Source organism: Glandiceps talaboti, chromosome 21 (genome assembly GCF_964340395.1).
Source record: "Glandiceps talaboti chromosome 21, keGlaTala1.1, whole genome shotgun sequence".
NCBI lineage: Eukaryota > Metazoa > Hemichordata > Enteropneusta > Spengelidae > Glandiceps > Glandiceps talaboti.
The window spans coordinates 2,279,953-2,301,263 of record NC_135569.1 but is presented as its reverse complement, the minus strand read 5'-3'; the positions used below and the strand labels follow the sequence as shown (position 1 = coordinate 2,301,263).

Here is a 21,311-nt window from a genome sequence, read left to right as displayed (position 1 = left end):
TATGGTGTTTACTGTTAACCCATCTGACTAAATTGTGATATAGAAAGGCCAGTGTTGTATATGTACAAGTAACAACATTTGCAAACAAATCCAAGCACAAAAAGTAATTATAACCAACTTTTTAAAAATCAACTTGGGGCAATTAAGGTGCTCAATAAATTATCTAATGATTTTTATAACCCACATTCTTTAAATAAACTTTGTATTTCAAAATAAGGAATATAAAGTGTACTACATGTACTTTCATTGAAGGACTATTAAGTTTTTAACAGGAGACATGGTTTTGTAGCGCAATGTTTCAGGAAGTTGATTATATGGCATACTTAGGTTAAGTTACTAGTACTGGCAATTATTGCTACAGTGATGGGTGATCAAAACCACTGTCTCTTGTTCATACACCTCCACAAATTAAATCCACACTTGCTGCATTAGTAACAGTATGCGTGATCAAACCACTGTCTCCATCTCTTGTTCACCCCCCCCCCCCCCCCATATTAAATTCACACTTGCACTCATTCAGGTACATGTAGAAACAATGACAAAATATCTTTGTTCATAAATTGTATTTGCCTGGCTTTATTTCATTACAAACTAAAACAGCAAATAGATATATGTACTCCTACTTGCACCACATACATAAACTCATGTATTGTAATGTTTGGATACTAGTACCTAGCCATAGAAACATCCCATGAAATAAACTTGGTAAACTTCACACAATTCACAATGGAAGTATTGATATATACGGTACACCCTTATAATTGACAGAATCTGGAATTTGTGATTTCCGTACATAAAAAATACTGTCATGCTATAAAACATACTATAATATTCAAATAGCAACGCAACATTGGTTTCCCTGAAATTACACATTTTATGTATACATTGCATACAAATATCAAAACTTGAACTCTGACCTATGAACTCTGAACTCTCATACAAAGAAATTCTGACTAGTACTACACAGTATTTATCTGCAACCTGGTGTGACCATTGGATATATACATGTTTCTATTTGTAAATAGTGGATTTTTGTTGCATTTAGAGTGGCTTATAACTTGTACTACATCATTAACTTATATGATATTGAAAATTACCATACCAGTACTATTACCTTATATGGTAATGTTGATCACTATGCAAGTAGAATCACCTTATATGGTATTGTTGATTACCATAAAGTTACTGAATACCATGTACCTAAAATTACCTAATATGGCAGTAGAATATTTCAATGTCCATGGGTTTCTGAGTACTGCAGTGTTATAGTTTCTGCTAACACATCAAAACAATGAACATTTCTGTCGGCATATTTGCATAACTTTTTTTTAGTTCATTCACAAAGTCAAATTCATTTCCTTTGAAATACTGCAATCAAAGACACATTGCATTCTTAAATCATAAAGAGCACACACATATAAGTTAACTATGAACAACACGGCTCAATTAGGTCAAAGGTCGAAAGCTATGATCATGTGATTTATACAATGTAATCAGGTGACAAATAACTTGCTATGTGTTGGACAGTTGGTTAAAATGCTTATTTCATGAACCCATACATCCGTTACACAGTATTTTCCATATAATAAAATCCTTCATATAAACCAGACACAAAACGATTTCTCACAGCACCAGTTTACCATAGTCGTTTTGATTCTAGACACCAAATTTTACTTTACGGTACACATTCTGTACATGTTCACGATAAAGAATCAGTGGCTAAAAGTACCGGTAACAATACTGAAAACCAAAAAAACTATATTGCTTTTTTTCAAAAGGCATTATCCATTGTTTGTAACATGAATATTATATCTCGGCAAGAAGAGCCCATCCAATGTAAATTACTAGTACACCACCCAGAATTTCATCTCAAGTTAGTATCTATTCCTTCATGTGTGGATATGTCCAGCCAGTAAGTGGTACCTTGGTTTCCTTGACAGACATAGGGGACACCCATTTCAGACAGTAGTGTGGGCCACCAGCCTTGTCATTGGTTCCTATGTGAAAAACAAAAGGGATTAGAATATCTTATTGTGACACTTGGTGGCGCCCTTTCATTCTACATATCGATTTCACTTTCTCTCTCGTTAACTCTATCCTGAATTCTAATCACAATCATTACTTTCCATAATGCTACAGTGCTAGTGAATGTTTAACTACATACTCTATTATTTTGAAAGTATTTGTGAGGTATAGTTTTTGTCTCTACTCTGCTGAATGAAGACAAATTTTGGGCGATTACAAAACAATAAACCTCTGACATGCAACAGTAAAGGCTTCAATGTTTAATAACTGTTTTAGTAAACGTAAACAGTTATTTAGGTCCTACAAAGCACTAGACATATCTGTCTAGAGCTGCCATGATCATGAACTGTTGTATATAAATCCTGTCAATTTGTGTGTTGTAATACTAAAACAAGGTGTTACGGAGCCCTAGTGCTGATAGCATTCAGTGCATTCTTGAAGATTTCTACATCATCAGGTGCACATCAAATTTTTGTAGGTCGTGTATTTCAATGTGGCAGCGTTTTTCGGATATACTGAGTAGCAATCACAGTCTTTCGTCATAGTGATGAAAAGTACAGTATAAATGACTTACCAGATACTCTAGCACCACCAAATGGTTGTTGACCAACAACTGACCCAGTAGATTTATCATTAATGTAGAAATTACCAGCTGATTGTCTAAGAACTTGGGATGCCTCATCTACAATTTTCCTGTAGATTGGACAGAAAAACAAAAGTTAAAACTCTAGATATCACGACATCTAAGTCATTATTTACAACATTACACAAGCCACAGTTTTAAAAACGTCATCACAAATTTCAGTGTATTTATTAAGGTAACAGGTAATACAAGCTATTGTACAAAGGATGTAGTTAATTTTACAAGTTTCCAGTCACACTTGAAAAGTACATTGTAATATCTAGGAAAAAAACCATGAATCTGCCGACTGATGGAAAATACTATACAGGTTGAACCAATGAATTTTTAAACACATTCCTCAAAAAGGAGCTTGCAAAATATTGCAGAGTAATTGTTTGTTTCTGCTGGCTACCAGCTCTATCTACATCTATGTGTACCTGTATTACCTACAAAATAACTGTACACGGTCACATATGGAAATCTGTGCAAATTTTACTATATTTCCCTTTTGTTACTATGGTTCCCAACCAACCAACCACCTAAATTATTGTACAAAAATACAGTTTGAAAGTTTTACCAAACCCCCCTCCCCCATCCCACCCCTCTCAAATCAGTCTCTGTATTTGGGTTATCTTTACATTTCATAACACTACAGCTGAACTGTCAACAACTGCAAAAATACTGCTAAGCCATCAATGAATTTCAAGTTAATACGGAACAAAATAAGATTTGCTTTGTACTTACTGGTCCAGAGCAAAGACACTTCCAGTTAAAGCAAACGGTGAAGTTTCATTGACAAGTTGAAGTACTTCTTTATAATCTTTATCTGGATACACATACACTGTCAGGACGGGTCCAAAGATTTCTTCCTGCATAATTTTGTCTTTGGGATCTTTGGTCTCAATAATCGTTGGTTCTATAAAGTATCCTTTGCTGTAAAGTGGACAGACATACAAACCACGATTATTTTACAATTATTAACTCTGATACTAAATTTGTTATATATGATTATTACTTATGAAATGATGCATTACATGGCGTTACAAAATATTAAATATAGTCAGTCATAAAAAATATGATATATATGATTTGATTTGACCAACCTGTCGTCATAGTTACCGCCAGCCAGGACATCAAGGTTAGGTGATCCTTTTGCATAGTCCAAGTATTCCTTTATTCTGCCAAATGACTAAATGACAAAAGAACACAAATTATTAACAGTTGACAAGTTTTTTTCTCAATTTGAATCCTTCATATTGATTTTTCAATACCAATTTTGACCGATATCTTGTGATTTCACATTTCTTGATAAAAAAAAACATGGATGGTATATGAGATGAATTAAATATGTTGATTTCAATCACTAAGTAAACCTGCTAGGGAAGTACAAACAAAACTTTGTTTCAGAACAGATATTTATATAATTATGAATGATTTCTGGCCCAATTGATCATCGGTATCCTCCAAATAAACCAAATTCAATGAGTTGTAGGAAATATGAGAAAATTAAGGGCTTGGATAGGAAGTGAACAAATAATTGAAATCAAAAACTCAGAAAATTTAGTGTCTGAGGTGCTTACCTTGTCATCTATGACGGCAGAGAGGAAGACACTGAAATCATCAGCCTGAGAGAAAAATAAAATCACTTGTTAAAATGTGTCTGACTATGGGTAGTAATCAGTGTGCCCTCTAATGATAGCCAAATTTTGTTGCAAGTCAAAATGATAAAAACTGGGATTTCTTGTGAGTCACCACATAGTAAGAGATAGGGAACAACAAATTTTGGTGCATCACTAGAAATTGTGTGCGTCAATGGCACATCAAATTGGCTTAGAGGGCACACTGGTCACCACATAGTAAGAGATAGGGGAACCCCAAATTTTGGTGCATCACGAGAAATTGTGTGTGTCAATGGTACGTCAAATTGGCTTAGAGGGCACACTGGTAGTAATAAAACAGATAATAACATGACACAACACAACATTATAACACAACACAACATTAATATTACAAGAAAGTGATGATGATGATAATTGTTGGTAAGTTTACTTATATTACTCTCAAGCATTTTTCTTCAAATCTGTCGTAATTTTCATTAGACTGACTTCCAGTCATATAAAAACGTATACTGAGATGAAAGCACTACAGATAGTAATATTCAATAACCTTTCAACTTACTGGTCCAAATTTGATTTTCTTGTGTTCTTCCAGCAGTCTACTTTTGATTGTAGGCCAGAGTGAGTCTGGTATGTATGCCCTGGAGCACGCAGAACATTTCTGTCCACCATATTCAAATGCTGATCTAATACTACCATTGACTACACTCTCTGCATCGGCTGACGAGTGCACGAAATGGTAGTTCTTACCACCACATTCTAGTAACACAACAGACACATAATTATGATGAAAATATTTCAAAAACATTCACGCTGATACGACAACTAAATATTTTCAGTCTTACAATTTTCTTTCTGAAGGAAGGACTGATCACAACATTAGGTTGCACAACTTGGCATTATATTTCTTGGGTGCCATCTTAGATTTACCCAGAATTCCACACAATGTCAAAGGTCACTGTTCTGCCAAATCCAAAGCTATATCTCTTCCTGTTCAAGTTTCAATATTCATTTCAGGTACAACATACTTTCTGGCCAACTTTTGCAAAGGTCACTGTAATAAGAAAGATATGATGGTTACAATTTTGTCTTATTGGTGTATTTTGATTATGCCTATATGTTACGAGAACACAAAGTGATGACCCTTGACCCTTACCTCCTACAAGCCTTGGAAACGTCCTGTACCTTTGAATATTTTCACCAACTTGTCTCCAAAGATGTTGGAAAGTCCTGCAATAGGAAAATAATGTCTGTCTATCATTTTTGTTCTATTTTCATCTTTCACTGTCTGACAAATTACCCTCTCCAGTACTTGTACTGTCTGTACTTGACCAACTCTATGCTGGCCCAACTCTGTGCTGGCCCAACTCTGTGCTGGCCCAACCCTATGCTGGCCCAACCCTATGCTGGCCTAACTCTGTGCTGGTCCAACCCTATGCTGGCCCAACTCTGTGCTGGCCCAACCCTATGCTGGCCTAACTCTGTGCTGGTCCAACTCTGTGCTGGTCCAACCCTATGCTGGCCCAACTCTGTGCTGGCCCAACTCGATGCTGGTCCAACTCTATGCTGGCCTATCTCTCTACTTTGACCAACTCTATGCTGGCCCAACTCTATGATGGCCCAACTCTATGCTGGTCTCAATCTGTACTTGACCAACTCTATGTTGGCCTCAATCTCTACTTCTTTGCTAAAATTATCGAAAATAATAATACAAAAATGGAAGACAAGTGGTAATGTGCTGGAGCGCATTCTGGATAAAAACTGTCTGCAATCCGTTAGCAAACCTGTCCATGGCACTAGATCTTTGACAATGCTAATTCTCATAGTAGACAAGAGCTAGTACTGTCACAGATCCAGAGTCGTGGGCTGCCTAGCTGACAGATTGCTGATGACTTTTATCCTCTACACTTGCCCGTAATGGGTAGAGGGGGAATAGATCAGTCCTCTAGAGGGCATCACACTCTCTCAGTAATTTCATATTTACCCCTGATATCACTCAAGAGATACTTACTTGACACTTCCAGTGAAGTTAATGGCTGCAAGATGAGGTGAGCTTGTAATAGTGTCACCAAATACTGGGCCATCAGCTGGTACAAACTGAATCACACCATTGGGTAGGCCAGCTTCCTCCAGAACCTTGTAAATAGTCCATCCAGCTAACATAGCTGTATCACTAGGTTTCCATAACACTACATTACCCTGAAAGAATAAAAAAACAAAAACATTTATTACCGATCAGTAAATCCATAAAAAAAAGAAGAAAAAAAACAGGAACATGGTTGCATATCAACAAACATAATTCTAATAGACTATATATCTATATAACTTATTTTATATAGAGTACCTTATTTGTACTGGTGCTTTTAAGTTATATCCATATATTTAAGCTTTGTTTACTTTGTGCGTATTTTTACTTTCTATTCATATAATTGACATATCTAACCCTTTTAAAATGAACTACTCTTTATGTCACTTTAATACACAATCAACAAACAGTAATTCATGAGTAACCAATGGAAACAATTACAAAATACCATTTGGTATACCTAGCTAGTTCTTGCCCAATCAGCACTCACCATCATAGCAGGTGCACCTGCCAGATTTCCACCAATAGCAGTGAAGTTGAAAGGTGAAACTGCAGCCACAAATCCTTCAAGTCCTCTATATTCCATTGTATTAATACTTTCTTGGGTGTCAATTGGTTTGTAATTTACTACCTCCAGTGCAAATTTGGCGTTAAATCTGTAGAAGTCTATAAGTTCAGCTGCTGCATCTATTTCAGCTTGCCAGATGTTCTTACCCTGTCAAAGAAAAGATAATATGGAAATGAAGTCAACACTGATCTTTTTTGGAAACCCTTTAGTTAAGTTTTGTTGAGACCATCCAGTTTTCATTTGTAATTCGTCAATAGAATTTCTTGCTTTCACCAGTTATTTGTTACAAATAATACAGTATGCGATTTCTATAAAATCTTTTGCCGATTCCAGAATCATTTGTCAGTACTATGTACTCAGTATATACCACAAGAGGGTGCTATATTGCTAGCGCTCGCCTGGGGTGCATTCAAGAGACAAAAGTAACCCTACATAAAAATTATGTTGGCTGATGAAGTGAAATGTCACAGCTGCCATCTTGGTTTTTGGTTCACTGATATCACCACACTCTTCTGCCTTCCATCATCCTGGACTGCCTTTGAAAAACTATGACAATTGTTCATTCGAGAACAAAATGTTCAAAATGTCGTGAGCACTGGGTTCCTGAATGCACTTGATTTTTTATACAGTTGCCATAATCATTTCTCTGTACAATGTACTAAGTATCTACCACAAGAGGGCGCTATAGTGTTGCTTCTTACCTGGCCTTTCATTGTAGTTGCCAGAATCATTGGCCTATATTTTGTACTCAGTAAATCAGCTGCTTTCAGGAAGACTTGTGTCCTCTCTTCCAAAGGTCTCCTCTCCCACTCTGCTCTCACAGACATGGCATTGTCAATGGCTTTGTTGATCAGATCCTGTTGGGAAACAATATAAGCTTCAGGTGTAAATGATTTTTGCTCAGAAAAGCTCAAAGATTTTTTATACACTTTTGTTGTAGATCATGCAAAATAAATACACCATTTGTTTTAAAACATCTACTGGAATAAAATCTTGAACAAAATTTGAAAAACTGGCTTCCTTACCTTATCTGCTAGATGATATTTGGCGATTTTATTTTGATGATCATACGGCTGGTAAAAAGAACAGAGAATATAATGAATAATTATTGACTAGCAATCAGGATAAATTCCATGATTTTGTCAGGTGATTTGTTAGATCAGCTGGTATAATAATCTCAATGAAGTAGAAGACATGAAAGATCAACTCTAATATCAGTCATTTCTTTCCTAACACAGCTGTTTCATTTTAATGTCAGAAATACAACAGAAACCATTGAAAATTTAGAAAATATCTTAACTGTCAAAGATGACAGCTTGTATTTGCAACTGACATCATAGTTACTTTGTCTTAAAGTAGCCATATGGATGAGGATTGGGTATTTATTTTGGCCTTTTATTTATAAAACAATTCTATCATGGCTTTCTACACTTGGGAAATCAATGTGAAACTACTTTGTCTAAGTCTGTGTTTGTCATGTAATACATTGCAAAAAGCCAAAAAATGTGTAAAAATGTTTGTTATTTTACGTACAATAACAAAGATTTTACACATTTATTAAGCTTTTGCAATTCATCAAACTACAAACAAAGATTTGGCATATGTTGTGTCACATGGATACTTCAAGTAGAAAGCCATGATAGAATTGTTTTATAAATTAAAAATCCAAAATAAAATCCACATCCTTATCCATATGGGCACTTTAATTTCTTCTTATAGATCCGTGTGGATGAAAGTTTCTTGATAAAATCCTAGTAAACTGTACATGTTTCTGCTCATTGAAATTCAAGTACAATTATTCTAGTAATCGTTACGGTATCTGAGTTATAGTAAATGAGCCACCATGTCATCGTTGAAATTCAAGTAAATTTATTCTAGTAATCATTACGGTATCAGGTTTTTAGTAAATGAGCCATGTCTTCATTGAAAGTTTTCTGAAGAAAACAAAATTTTTAAAATATTCAGAATTTCAATCATATTTCGTTATGTCTTTGTCAAGATGTTTAGTAAGAAAACAAATTTTCTTTCTTAAAATCATCTGAATTTCAATTATTTTTTTTTCTGCTGTGATTCATACATTGTCATGGGATCTGATTTCTGGTAAATTTTGTCAAGATTTTTAGTACGAAAACTCAAATTTTAAAATATTCACAATTTCAATGACATTTTCCTGTTGTAATTAACACATTGTCAATGTCATGGTAACTGATCTGTGGTATATTTGTCAATATATTTAGTAAGAAAACTCAAATTTGAAAGTATTCAGAATTTCAATGATATTTATATAATCAATAACAAACGCTTTAGGGCTCTCCAAGAAATGAGAAAAACCATTCTTTTCAAGCAGAATTCCATAATCACATCACAATGTACAGAAATGTGCCAATTAGTATGCATGGTTCAACTTGCTATTACTTCCATTGTGAGTGTACTGAACTGTGTCAACACTGACGTCAATGAAGATTACTCACCAAGACATATGCTATGGAAAGTAAATAGTGAAAACTAATCTTTTTTCTTCAACTTGCTACATGTGCAAATCAATATGGTTGTCATGGAAACAGGTCAAAGTTCATAGTATTCTGACAAGTGTAGTGTTTCCTCTATGACTCATTTGTAAAATTTACAATATTGTCATATTCTCTACTTTCCAGATGAACTGTGCATTTTGTGCAACTTTTTAGTATATTGCATATATTTACTGATTGAAATTACAACCAAATGAAAAATGAAAGATGTGGGAAGTAAAAAATAGTTGACTTTGACTCAATCATAAGTATCCACTATTTCACTATTTTCAAGAAATCCTAGTTTTTATTATTTTGACTCAAAACAACAAAATTCGGCTATCACTAGAGGGCGCACTGTTTCAATGTGTATAACCTAGAAATCCTCAGAGAGAATGATGTTGAATTAGAAGCAGGCATACCATCATCATGATACTTACCGAGACTTGATATCTACAGTTACCAGTAAATATCCTTTCTCCACCAATCACCACTGGAATCTCCTCACATTGGCCATCTATACTCTTCAGGGCCTATTTATACAAAAATCATATTATTTTAAGTTTCATGCATAATTAATATCAGAGCTAGAAACATAGAGATAACAAAGTCACCAAGACAATGCTAGCATATGCTTGTACCCCCCTGTTTTAAGTCAACTGAGATTATGTGATCATGGTAGGGTCAAAGTTGAAAGTTTACATGATGACATACCTCTTCAACCTGCTTCCTTTCTGGACTATCTTTGGTGAAATTAAACATAGGTTCATTCTTGATTGATAGAGATGCCATGGCTTGTAATCGAAAGTGAAGTCTGCAAATAAAACCCATGAGAAAAGACATGATTGTAATATAAATGCAAACTATATATAGTGCTAAAATTCCTGTTACACATCATTGGAATGGGTCACTGGCACCACAAACACTATGCATACTGCATAGTAACCTGACTTGTCTGGTGACCTTTGACCTTACACCAAGAGTGAAGAAAATGTGTCAATGACCTTACGACATAAATAATGGGGTCATAAGGTCATGACCTATGCTGATTCTCTACATACATCTATTATTCATGGTTCTTAAGCTAAGCATTCCCTTTTCTAGGGTTCTCTATTGTGCTACTATTATTCACAATATGCTATGTCACGTGTGCGTACATTTCACTATATGTACGTGTATCAAGGCAGCAATGGGTTTTCAACAACAACTTGTACGATTTACATGAAAGTTAACAAGTTATCGTGATATTTTACTAAGTTGAAATACTTAAAGTTTTTAAGTGTACAGTGAAAGATCACATACTGGTATATTAAAATTCTGGTATCTATTTTTAAATAGTTTTTTTTTCATGTACAAACATGTATAAAATTCATGCATTTCATAGATAGATTTTGGTATTTCTATGACAGAGATATCTTAGGTTAAAAATTATGGTGTTGTAGGCATTTATCACATGGCATGATTTCTTGAATATTTACATGTAAATGAATGGCCTTGGTTTAAATCTATAGCAGACATCCATATCCATCAATATGACATTGGCAGACTGAACCATGTACTAGTATACTGCAAAAACTGAGCCAAGTACTCGCAGCAACTGCAGATGTTTTGTATTACAAATGTATGCAAAGCTTTCAACAAACTCATTATCATTGTGAATACTTACACAAATGTCTAAAAATATGACACAGATCAGAGAAAGTGGCTTTCTAGGTCTCCCTGTGCAGCTGTGTTCACCTCACAGACAAAACAGTAATGTCTGACACATGTGATTACAAAGCATTATGGGACATAACCGGCACGATCTCATTTTGAAGCAGGGGTGGACAGGGTGGGTTTTGAGGGATACACAAGTTATGGTAGTTTGAGGCAATGATATTGAAATTACACAAATAAAAAACAAAACAGTTGACAAGCGGAAGCAATATTACATAAAAATAATATTTTTTGGAAACAGTTGCAAATTTACATTCCAAATATAATAAAATAAAACATACTTTCATTTCATATTCTTATGTCAATTCATATAGCAATTTCAGTTTTGTTTTGTTTGATGACTTCTTCTGATAAAATCTGAACGGTCAACATTTACGAACAAATTGTGACCATATTATATTCACTTTACTGGTTCTTTATATCAGGGTTTAAGAAGACTTGTGAAAATTTATACAAGTATAGAAAACAGTCAATAGTTTATAACGTAAACAATATCTACTCATTCATAGCTCAGATGAAATCAAACATATACATGTTCTGTTGTGACATGAAATAAATTGACTGCTTTGACAATATTACATATTTTCTGCTTTTGAGCATTTCTGCACAAGAAAAATTAACCATAAAATTAAGAAATATAATGAATTTTTAATTCTACTTTCTTTGCTGAGGCAAATACTCAGTGACTTAGGGGTTTGTCAATACTGGTCTTTGAATGGTAGTGACAAGGCTCCTTAGCTGACTGAAGAAAATATATTGGGTATAATATCTAATCATCAACAATGCAGAAAAATTTATTTTGGCTTGGGAGAATGATGTGAATGTGAAGTAACGGCTATAAATGAATATTTCTACTAACAGAACTTGAATTTCTTGACTGCATGTGTGTATATATTTTCATTTGTAATGAACCCAGAATCGATGAACATTTATTCTCACATGAAGTAGGTTATATAAAATGTACAACCCTAACTTTCCTATCCTTGGAGATCACTAGCCCGGAGACCTGTCATGGAGTCTATTACTATTTCTAACTGGTTTGATTAAACTTGAGGTAGTATGACCTTGACAAGTTCCTGGGCTAGGACATTTAGAGTAGTTGTAAAATTTGGGCATCTCTGAAAAACAATGATCAAATATACTACAAAATTGTGATCGTGTTTTTGGACATTATATGCAAATACTGACCATGATTTTTGGACATAGTTTTAAGTATACACATACCAACCATGTATTGAGAATAGATTCATTATCAGTTATATAACACACTATATGTAATGGGTAAATACATGTATGTGTATGTCATGCATTGTGTGCATGGGAAATCACATGGTCCAGAGAGAATTGCTATCTGGCTGTACATACATACTAGACTCTCTCATAGTCCTCAGAACATTGCTAAAAACTTTAAAAACAGCTGTTTTGTATGTACCAATATCTACTGCATAATTGTACTAGAATATCCTTGTACTGTGGGCACTCGTTGACTACATAGGGCTAATTATTTGTTGACTGGTACTAAAATGTCTACTATAAGCTTTTACACTATATGTTTAAGAAAATGAATTTTCATCTAAAAATGTTTGATGTATGGATACTATTGAAGGCTTGGTGCAGAAATGATAAAAATCTTAGGAGATTAAAATCAGCAAGTCAGAAAACCATAGTATTATTGTACAAGTTGTAAATATTTTCACCGGAGTAAAAAATACTTTAAACACTCTAAGCTTGTGCCACTTTTTAAATAACTAATTCAGGCAAAAAATATGAATATCAAACTTTTATCACCTTGTGGTAAAATTCTAAAGACACCAGACATCACATTTATTTCACTGAGTCAAGAGATAGGAAGGCATGGAAATTGTTTTGAAACGATAAAAAAAACCTACTCTGGTGGAAACGTTATCAATATATAGATACCCACAGTATGTACATTATACATGTAAAGTATGAATGTGAACAGACTGTACCTATAAAAAAACCCAGATTACTTAGTAATATACAAAGGTCATAGTTTTATCAATGTATACAGATTAGGCCATAATAACAAATATATTAGATTTGGATGTACTGACCTACTTCTTTTTGATGTGAACTCTACACTGTCCTATATATGAACACAAATAAGAACTGAATGGTCTCAACAAAACTCCAAAAGTTCTGACTACTTTTTGCCCTGTTATTAAACAGAACATCACCAGGTGAGTAAATGAGAGAACTACAGTAATTATATGCAAAGGAAATCTAGGGTGTGAAGAGCTCAGTAGAATTTAAGAGAAAGGTGTTAAAAGTGGTAGAAGTGTGAAATAGGGAAATTAACATTTAGGGTGCTAGACAGCTAAAGGTGTTTCACTATTCAGTCCTTCAGGGGTCATATACTTATTAAGTCTATAATACTCTGCTACTAATATTGCACCTAGCACTATTCTTTCCAGTAAGACACTTATTACAGGAATATAAATATATATACGAGTATATATAAATGAAAGAAGATGAGTCTGATATTACATTGTGGATTTACATTATGGACCGTTTCACCAGAAGGATCGCCGGGTTATATATATAAATTATTATACGTACAAATGAACAAATGAAACTGGATGGTCTCAACAAAAGTTCAGACGAGCTTTCGACTTGTCAACATGATTTATTTGTATGTATCCAATATCATTCCTAACTACCTACACATTTTTTGTACCCATAAATATTATTATATATGGCCATAGTGTGAAGACTGTCCGATCAGAAGTTTCCTACTGCAGGAGTGCATACCCTGACCTACTAGTACATACTGATCACACACAATAAGTAATCAATCAAGTGATTTACAGAGAACACTAAATTACTCCACCAATGGTTTCAAGTGTATTCAGTGTTTTAAAAACTGATAGTGAGTTGGTACCAGTACATTTCTTGGAATACAGTTATGGAAGGGAACTTTCCAAATGTAAATATTTATAAATATGACTTTTTTAGTTGGTAATATGTGTACAAAAATATGAGTTACACAGCAGGCGTATTATGAGGATTAGGAGTTTGTGACCTCAATATGAACTTTACCCAACATTTCTCATCTTTCTGATGATAATACAAATCTAGTATTTTAGTGTACTGGCCTACTCTCTACAAGTAAAGATCAAGGCAAAATTACTGTGTTCTCTCCAAACTTTAAAATACAGTACTGTGTGGACGAGGTAACATCGCTGACCTGTTGTATACATTCTCGCAAACCAGAGTTATTATTTCATGTATTTCTACCACTACATTTCAAGGCTTGTGAAGAATGTTGCCGTAAAACAGGACGTGGTTTGTGACGATGGTTGTATATTGCCCTATGTGCTATCTGGAGTTTAAAAGCCAATGGACAAAGCTGCAGGGTCTATACTATACTATTTTCTCTGCTCAGTTAATTTACTCATGGTCACACACGTTTCATGTCTGATTTTGACATGTAAATAACTGATTTACTTCATAGATTTATGAATTTTACATCAATAATTTCAACACAAATACTTTGTCATGAATTGCCTGTGTACATCCCTATTGGGGAAAATATATAAAAATTCGACTTTTTTGTTCATTTGCACTTGAAAAAGATATTCAAGTTCAATGCTTTTTTAATGCAAAAATGTATCCTGTACAGATATTGTATCTGGTTTCACAATCCGGAAGTCAGAATGTTTTATTATTCCTGTGTATAATAATGATTAATGAATAAATCAGCTACTCTCCTAATGTTATATAAATACTTTAGCAAATATAAAGCAATAAAAATACTTTACTACAATAGAGTTTCTCTTTTGTTGCATTTATAGTTCCTGTCAATTGTTACACGAATCGAGGACCGGTTGATTTTAGAATACGGTAGTGAGACCACAATATATGTACCCGAGAAGGTTTAAGAGAATACCTCATGCTCCATGATGTACCCAACGCTACACAACTTGAGCCGCTTTTTCAAATAATTTTTTAAAATCAAAATCGTCTATAAATTAATATTTTGAGTATTGCCAGCGATTGGTCAATATTACTTTATGTACCCGAACGTTATCAAAATCATATTTACAATACAAACACTGATTGTAACACATTTTTTTTGTCTGTGGAGGAGAAGTTTGTTTATCCAACGTAAACATGAAACGTGTAATCATAGACGGAATCGCGAACTACAACCACACATGAAAACTCAATTTTTCACTACACATCGTCTGCTCGTGTCAGCTGTCCGTAATCATTTTTACGTGCTTACGTTACGGTATAATATCTGTCAGTCGCACCACGGATGTGTCACAAATGTAAATGTACGTACGTAAAATGATCAATGGCCACACAGTAATGAAGTACGGGGAGCCTGCACCGAAGCTGGATCCCAGAGTGGTAGTACATTTTATCACTAAATCGGAGTTAAAACACGGTGACATCTGTACAACTCTATTTCACTGATAACTATCACCGAACCCATTGACTCTACTCAGTGAATAGATCATGGAACAATTACACACAGGTCCACGAATAGATGGTGGACCGGGCCCATGGATTGGAAAAAACCCACGTTGGGATAATAGAACATGGGGTAGGCTGGCCGATTGCCAGTGATGTTACGTCGTCCACCAAAAAGCCTAGGAAACCCTACAAGAACATACCTTGGTGCCCGTTTGAGGACCCTGAGTGAGACAGCAAACATGACTTATGCCTCGTTCTGTCGAATCCTCACAGTTCTGTCATATACACACATCAATAAATTATTAGCTGACTGTTCACATGTACCTTCCACACGTCTTTACATACGTTATCCTAGATACAAAAGCTGGTCGATTGGATCATGGAACACCGGTGTCGTTTTCACCTTTGACCTTGTATCACCCGACCGGTCCACGTGACGTTGTATCCGTTAAAATAGCTTTATTTCTGATTGAAATACACATTATACGTCCTGAAATTGACGTGGTTTCGTTTCAAAACAACGAAAGGATTCACTATAAGACAAGTTTTGCAACGAGGTTAGTCATATTACTGCAAATACGTTGACAATCGATTTGACACGTAAGGGGGTGTGTTCAGGGTGGTCTCATAAAACAGCCAATCACAAATCGTTGTTTAAAAACTGTAGCAGACGGAATCGGTGTGTAAATAATATAGATAAACTTTCCCAATTTGATTTGATTTATTTAAAAGTACATTAAATACACGCCTCTTTTTATACGCCGGTCGCTACAATGTTTCTACTAATTACTACGTATTTTCGTTTGACCTTTAACCCTTAATCACATGACATACACTGTGTTTCCCAAGTTTCACATGCGTCAACACTTCATCACTGCACTCCCGCACTGTACTGACAATAGTCACAAACTTGTCATTGTTAGCACCAAAACTCTTCAAAAACCTTGAAATAAGATGTTTAAAAAACGAGTAATCATATCATATACTGACGTTGCGGCAGCCGGGAGGTGAGAAATTTACAATATCTAATATCTATCTATCTATCTATCTATCTATCTGTCTGTCTGTCTGTCTGTCTGTCTGTCTGTCTGTCTGTCTGTCTGTCTGTCTGTCTGTCTGTCTGTCTGTCTGTCTGCCTGCCTGCCTGCCTGCCTGCCTGCCTGCCTGCCTGCCTGTCTGTCTGTCTGTCTGTCTGTCTGTCTGTCTGTCTGTCTGTCTGTCTGTCTGTCTGTCTGTCTGTCTGTCTGTCTGTCTCTGTTAATGCATCCTTCCAGCTGTCCATCCATTCATCCATCTGTCTACCCGTCTTGCTAGCTAGCTAACATTCTGTCTATAAAAGGATAATCAGACAGACAGACAGACAGACAGACAGACAGACAGACAGACAGAAAAAGTGACTCATGACATGGTAGGATATTTCAATCAGTTCAAGTTCATCCAGTCAACCATACATGTACTGGGCCAAGGTACTGTTAGTCTATCTGCTAGACCTCGGATGTTCTTCCGATAGCATACGACACACGCCCGAGCATCGCTATCAAGGATGGAACATGTCTAGCAAATGTCATCAGGATATAAATAACTGCCAATCAGAGAACCGTATATTAGCGACAAGCACAAACAGAGGACAATAGCTAATTTTTCATGCATGTTCATCTTAAGGAGGGGCTTGTAAAAATAACCACCAGAGGGTTAACTAAAATGTGTGAATGACAACGTCTACACACTCATCAAACACAATTACCATAAACTGATAAGACATAGTAATGACATAAATGTGTTTGTCAACACCTGCATGCAGAGATTGAATATATTAAAGTATATATGCATACATGGCCCAACCCACTAATCTCAATGGAATGTCCGGTCTGAAAATGACATTTGCTAGACTGTTCGGGCAAGCCCTCACTGCGAACTTCGTTCGCTTCTAGTATCGAAAGAAAGCCAGAACATCTAGCAGCAAAACTAAGGTACAGTCTAAGATTCTATCATGTGATGTCCTTAATCTATTTCAGTCGTGCTGTATTAGGTATTGACCACAAAGTAGCATATCGTTCTCTGGAAGCCAATGAACTGTCAAACAACAAACCAGCATGTGTTCGAGAACTGCCCATATCACCAATGGACCAAGACTTTGATACATTGCAAGTATTGAACTGTAGGTATGAAGAGGTAAGTGTCCGTGTCAAAAAGATTGGTGTACAAATCTCAGTACCTGTAAATAACATTTGACCTCACACTAGAGGGCAAAATAGAACAAGGAGACCAACTTATTGTGATGGTGTGTGCCTACATGTATAGTAATGTGTAGTGTGTGCTTACATGTATAGTAATGTGTAGTGTGTGTCTACATGTATAGTAATGTGTAGTGTGTGTCTACATGTATAGTAATGTGTAGTGTGTGAAGTGCAAGTCACCATGTTAACCAAGAAATTAAATGATCGTTATTTTAACGATGAACATCATATCTGATTAAAATCTGATATGTTTTATACTGCTTGATTGCCTCTATTTTCTTTGTATCTTGTTTTTTCCCTATTTTGTTGTTTCGGGAGTGGGGAAAGGTGCTCACTTCTAGAACAACAACACTGAGAACAAATGACAATATATGAAGGAAACAGAAACAGAGGTAAATACAGCAATCCAGCTATATTCTCACATCAGATTTTAATCAGATTAAGGTAATACATGTCGTACAACTATAGTCTGTAAGGTATGCCATGACAGGGCGCCCTCACACATCATTCGACTACTACATCAGATTTAATCAGATTTGATTAAAATTTTGTGTTTTTGTTTGCAGTTTTCCATTGTTGTTATAAATACAGTTTTATCAGGAGAACATTGTCATCATGTTATCAATAGGATAGTAGATGAATGCAGTCAAAGGTAAGACTATGTTTGTCAATTTAAATTGCATTTTATTTTATTTTAAAACTTTTGTCTTTGAAATTAACCCAATTAGGTTTATAATGAAAGATGTTATGTATTATATAAGTAGTGATCAATATTGTAAAAAGGTTTGTGTACGATAGAAGGGGGAGGGGAAGAGGAGGAGGAGGAGGAGGGAATTTAATTTATAGTACACATAAATCTACAACGAAATTATTGGTTTTGGAGGAAATTTGAAAAAAAACAACTTTTGTCTCATATCGTTTATCAAAAATATTGTTATTATATGTAATTAGTCCACTGAAGGGGAACTATTCTTACGTATTGCAGATACTGTGTGAGATTTTGTTGTTCTTGGAATGACTATCTTCTTTAGTGAAAATCTAGCCATATTCCAACATTAGATTTTTTTCTCAGATTATCCAGTGTTGACTAAAGGATAGTGAATAGAGTGACATAAAAAGAATAAAAGAGGATCAAGTAACAACTTAGAAAATTGATTAGAAGCTATTTAAAAGAAAAAAGTAGTGATGTGATGGATCATCGGAATATGCAATAATCATAATTTACAAAATGTTTTTCTAAATTGTTTCCATAGCAACGTTGAAGAAATAACTGTAGTGGCAGCCATCAGATCAGATCCAACCCGAACACAGCAGTTAGAAGGCATATATGAAAACTGTATTAATATCAAACCAGGTATAACAGATCTCTATTTTTATTCATTTAAATATATTCTTGGTTAATTCAAATAAGTCTGTCTGCTTTTTATGTTTTTGATTGTTTTAAATTTTACTGCCAACCAACAATAATTTCTTTTTTTTTCACCGCCCTCTTTATACTTTGTCATGTATTTATTTATAAATCTTATTTACAGTGTCTAACTAGGAGACAGACTTGATTAGCAAGTAGCTATTTTTCTGGTCTCCTTTTACCTACCTCAAAACATGTATTATTTTATTTTGTCTACAAATGTAAAATTTAATAAGTAGGTAATAAAGAAGATATATATATAATTCACTACAAATTGTTTAATACCGATAACTATACATTATACATATTAATTAGACAATTTTATCCAGAAATAGTACAATATTAGGTTGAAATTGGTATCATTTATTGGCACACTTTATTTTGAGTGTTGACCCAAAATAAATTTGATTGAGTTTATTGTCCCAATCACAGCTCAGTTGAACTTCACAAATACATTTACGTACGGATGATTTATACTGTTCAGAGTGTTTAATATTAACATTAAGTCATTACATGTACGTAAGAAAATTGTTTCAAAAAATGGTCCAGTTGCAGCTAGTACAGCTTTAATTTAGTTACCATAGAAACTGATGAGTTCTCCTGTCATTTTTACTGGAGTTCCCCAACCTTCTAGCTATCATTGTATTGAAAACTTAAAAAAAAAACCCCCAAAAACCCAAAAGTAAGTTGTCAGGATTTTTTTCCTTTGCTAGAAACTGATCATCCAGCATTACCAGAAGATGTGAGAATTTCCGACCCAGTATTAAATATTTTACTTCAGTTCTTAATAATTGAGAGACTTCCAACAAGATGTCTGTTAGTAGCAGGACACAAAGCATTGACAGGGAATGCTAACACCGAAGATGGTTCCTTACAGGTATCGTCATTTTATTACATTGTACATACGTTTACAGAAATAGAAGAGTCAAGATTCAAATAAAAATATAACTATGTACATTTTACCATTGTTAGATAATCTACAACAAACTCATGACTTTTGGGAAGGAATTAATATTGTCAATATGTCACTTTTATTTATGTTTCACCCACACAAGTCCAAATTCATGGGGGAAAAAAGTGCTGCATATATTTACAATGTGTAGTAACATGTGGCCACTTTGTTTAAAAGTTGTTGTAGGTGATATTTCAATGACACTTACAGTAAAATGATTTGATATTTCAGAATATTCAGACATTACAGGAAGTTCTCTCAGTGACCACAGGACTTAAATTTAATCTGGAAATCAGTAAATCACTCGTAAGTTTGACTTTTGTTTTTATCTTGTTAATATCATTTTGCTATTATTGTTCAATTGTTTTTCTTTCTACATTTTTTGTCTTGTGTTATTGATAATAATTATGATAATTTTGTGTCTCTCTTTTGTATTTTACAGGATTACAGGGGGACTAACGACTCTGAAGATGAAATGGCATCCATGATTTACATGTAGATATTTATCTTAGATATCGCTTGTTGCCATGACAACTAATGTCATGAGAAATACTTACCATAATTGCATTTCTTGTTTAGTGTTCAATGTTTCGTAGGAAATGCTGGGTGAGGGGGGGGGGGGGGGAGGGAGGGCAGGTAACATGCCAGTTATCAGAGAGATAAAAGATTTCATGGTTTGGCCACTAGAGGGTGCTGTTTCCCCGACAGTCTTGGTACCAGATCTGAGAGTTGTTGAGTATTGTAGCATAAAGAGAGCAGACACAAAGTTACTACAAACCAAGTTTCGAAAACTGTCATGTCTTCAATGCTAAAAACTTCTGTATTTACTACTGAGATGTTGATAGGTTGATAAAAATGTACTTCTAATGTGAGATACAGTGCTGGGCTTACGGTAGTATTTTGATGTGTTTACCATCATCTCAGTAAACAGGTTCATAAGTTTGGAACTTCATGTTTACCATAATGTTTTTACATTACATCAATCATAGTGGTGTGACTGTTACTCTTTTCACCATAGTTTACATCATAAATAAAAGTGTAATGTCACACTTGTGAATTCGTTTAGGGAGAGGGGGAGGGAGTTTTGTCCGAAATGAATGTTCTTTTACTGAGCTTGTGTGACATTGTGCG

General features: G+C 34.8%; 2 protein-coding genes across 3 annotated transcripts; one reads left to right on the top strand and one right to left on the bottom strand.

Moving 5' to 3' along the window:
- Positions 1 to 575: 575 nt before the first annotated feature.
- Positions 576 to 15,952, bottom strand: LOC144451141 (delta-1-pyrroline-5-carboxylate dehydrogenase, mitochondrial-like). Of its 2 annotated transcripts, none has more exons than XM_078141920.1 (14): positions 15,784 to 15,952; positions 10,139 to 10,238; positions 9,865 to 9,957; positions 7,943 to 7,990; positions 7,619 to 7,774; positions 6,840 to 7,064; positions 6,275 to 6,462; positions 5,420 to 5,493; positions 4,826 to 5,022; positions 4,228 to 4,272; positions 3,751 to 3,836; positions 3,392 to 3,580; positions 2,600 to 2,718; positions 576 to 1,997 (listed from the first exon to the last, which is right to left on the bottom strand). In XM_078141920.1, exons 1-14 carry the CDS (start codon positions 15,822 to 15,824, stop codon positions 1,882 to 1,884), a joined length of 1,677 nt encoding a protein of 558 aa, XP_077998046.1. In that variant the 5' UTR covers positions 15,825 to 15,952; the 3' UTR covers positions 576 to 1,881. The 2 variants fall into 2 exon arrangements, with proteins under 2 accessions (XP_077998046.1, XP_077998047.1); XM_078141921.1 differs by lacking the exon at positions 15,784 to 15,952 and adding an exon at positions 11,091 to 11,176.
- Positions 15,953 to 16,454: 502 nt separating this feature from the next.
- Positions 16,455 to 20,770, top strand: LOC144451860 (uncharacterized). The gene is made up of 7 exons (XM_078142774.1): positions 16,455 to 16,590; positions 17,599 to 17,755; positions 18,387 to 18,472; positions 19,074 to 19,174; positions 19,942 to 20,105; positions 20,412 to 20,486; positions 20,623 to 20,770. The coding sequence occupies exons 1-7, from the start codon at positions 16,538 to 16,540 to the stop codon at positions 20,677 to 20,679; spliced, it is 693 nt and encodes a 230-aa protein (XP_077998900.1). The 5' UTR covers positions 16,455 to 16,537; the 3' UTR covers positions 20,680 to 20,770.
- The last annotated feature ends 541 nt before the right edge of the window (positions 20,771 to 21,311 follow it).

Coding starts and splice junctions, on each gene's coding strand:
- LOC144451860 (XM_078142774.1), top strand. CDS start 16,538: ATGTTTAAAAAACGAGTAATCATATCATATACTGACGTTGCGGCAGCC. Junction 18,473..19,073: donor GTAGATGAATGCAGTCAAAG/GTAAGACTATGT, acceptor TTGTTTCCATAG/CAACGTTGAAGAAATAACTG. Junction 19,175..19,941: donor CTGTATTAATATCAAACCAG/GTATAACAGATC, acceptor TTCCTTTGCTAG/AAACTGATCATCCAGCATTA.
- LOC144451141 (XM_078141920.1), bottom strand. CDS start 15,824: ATGTTTGCTGTCTCACTCAGGGTCCTCAAACGGGCACCAAG. Junction 4,273..4,825: donor AGAAAATCAAATTTGGACCA/GTAAGTTGAAAG, acceptor TTTTTCTCTCAG/GCTGATGATTTCAGTGTCTT. Junction 3,581..3,750: donor GGCGGTAACTATGACGACAG/GTTGGTCAAATC, acceptor TCCACTTTACAG/CAAAGGATACTTTATAGAAC.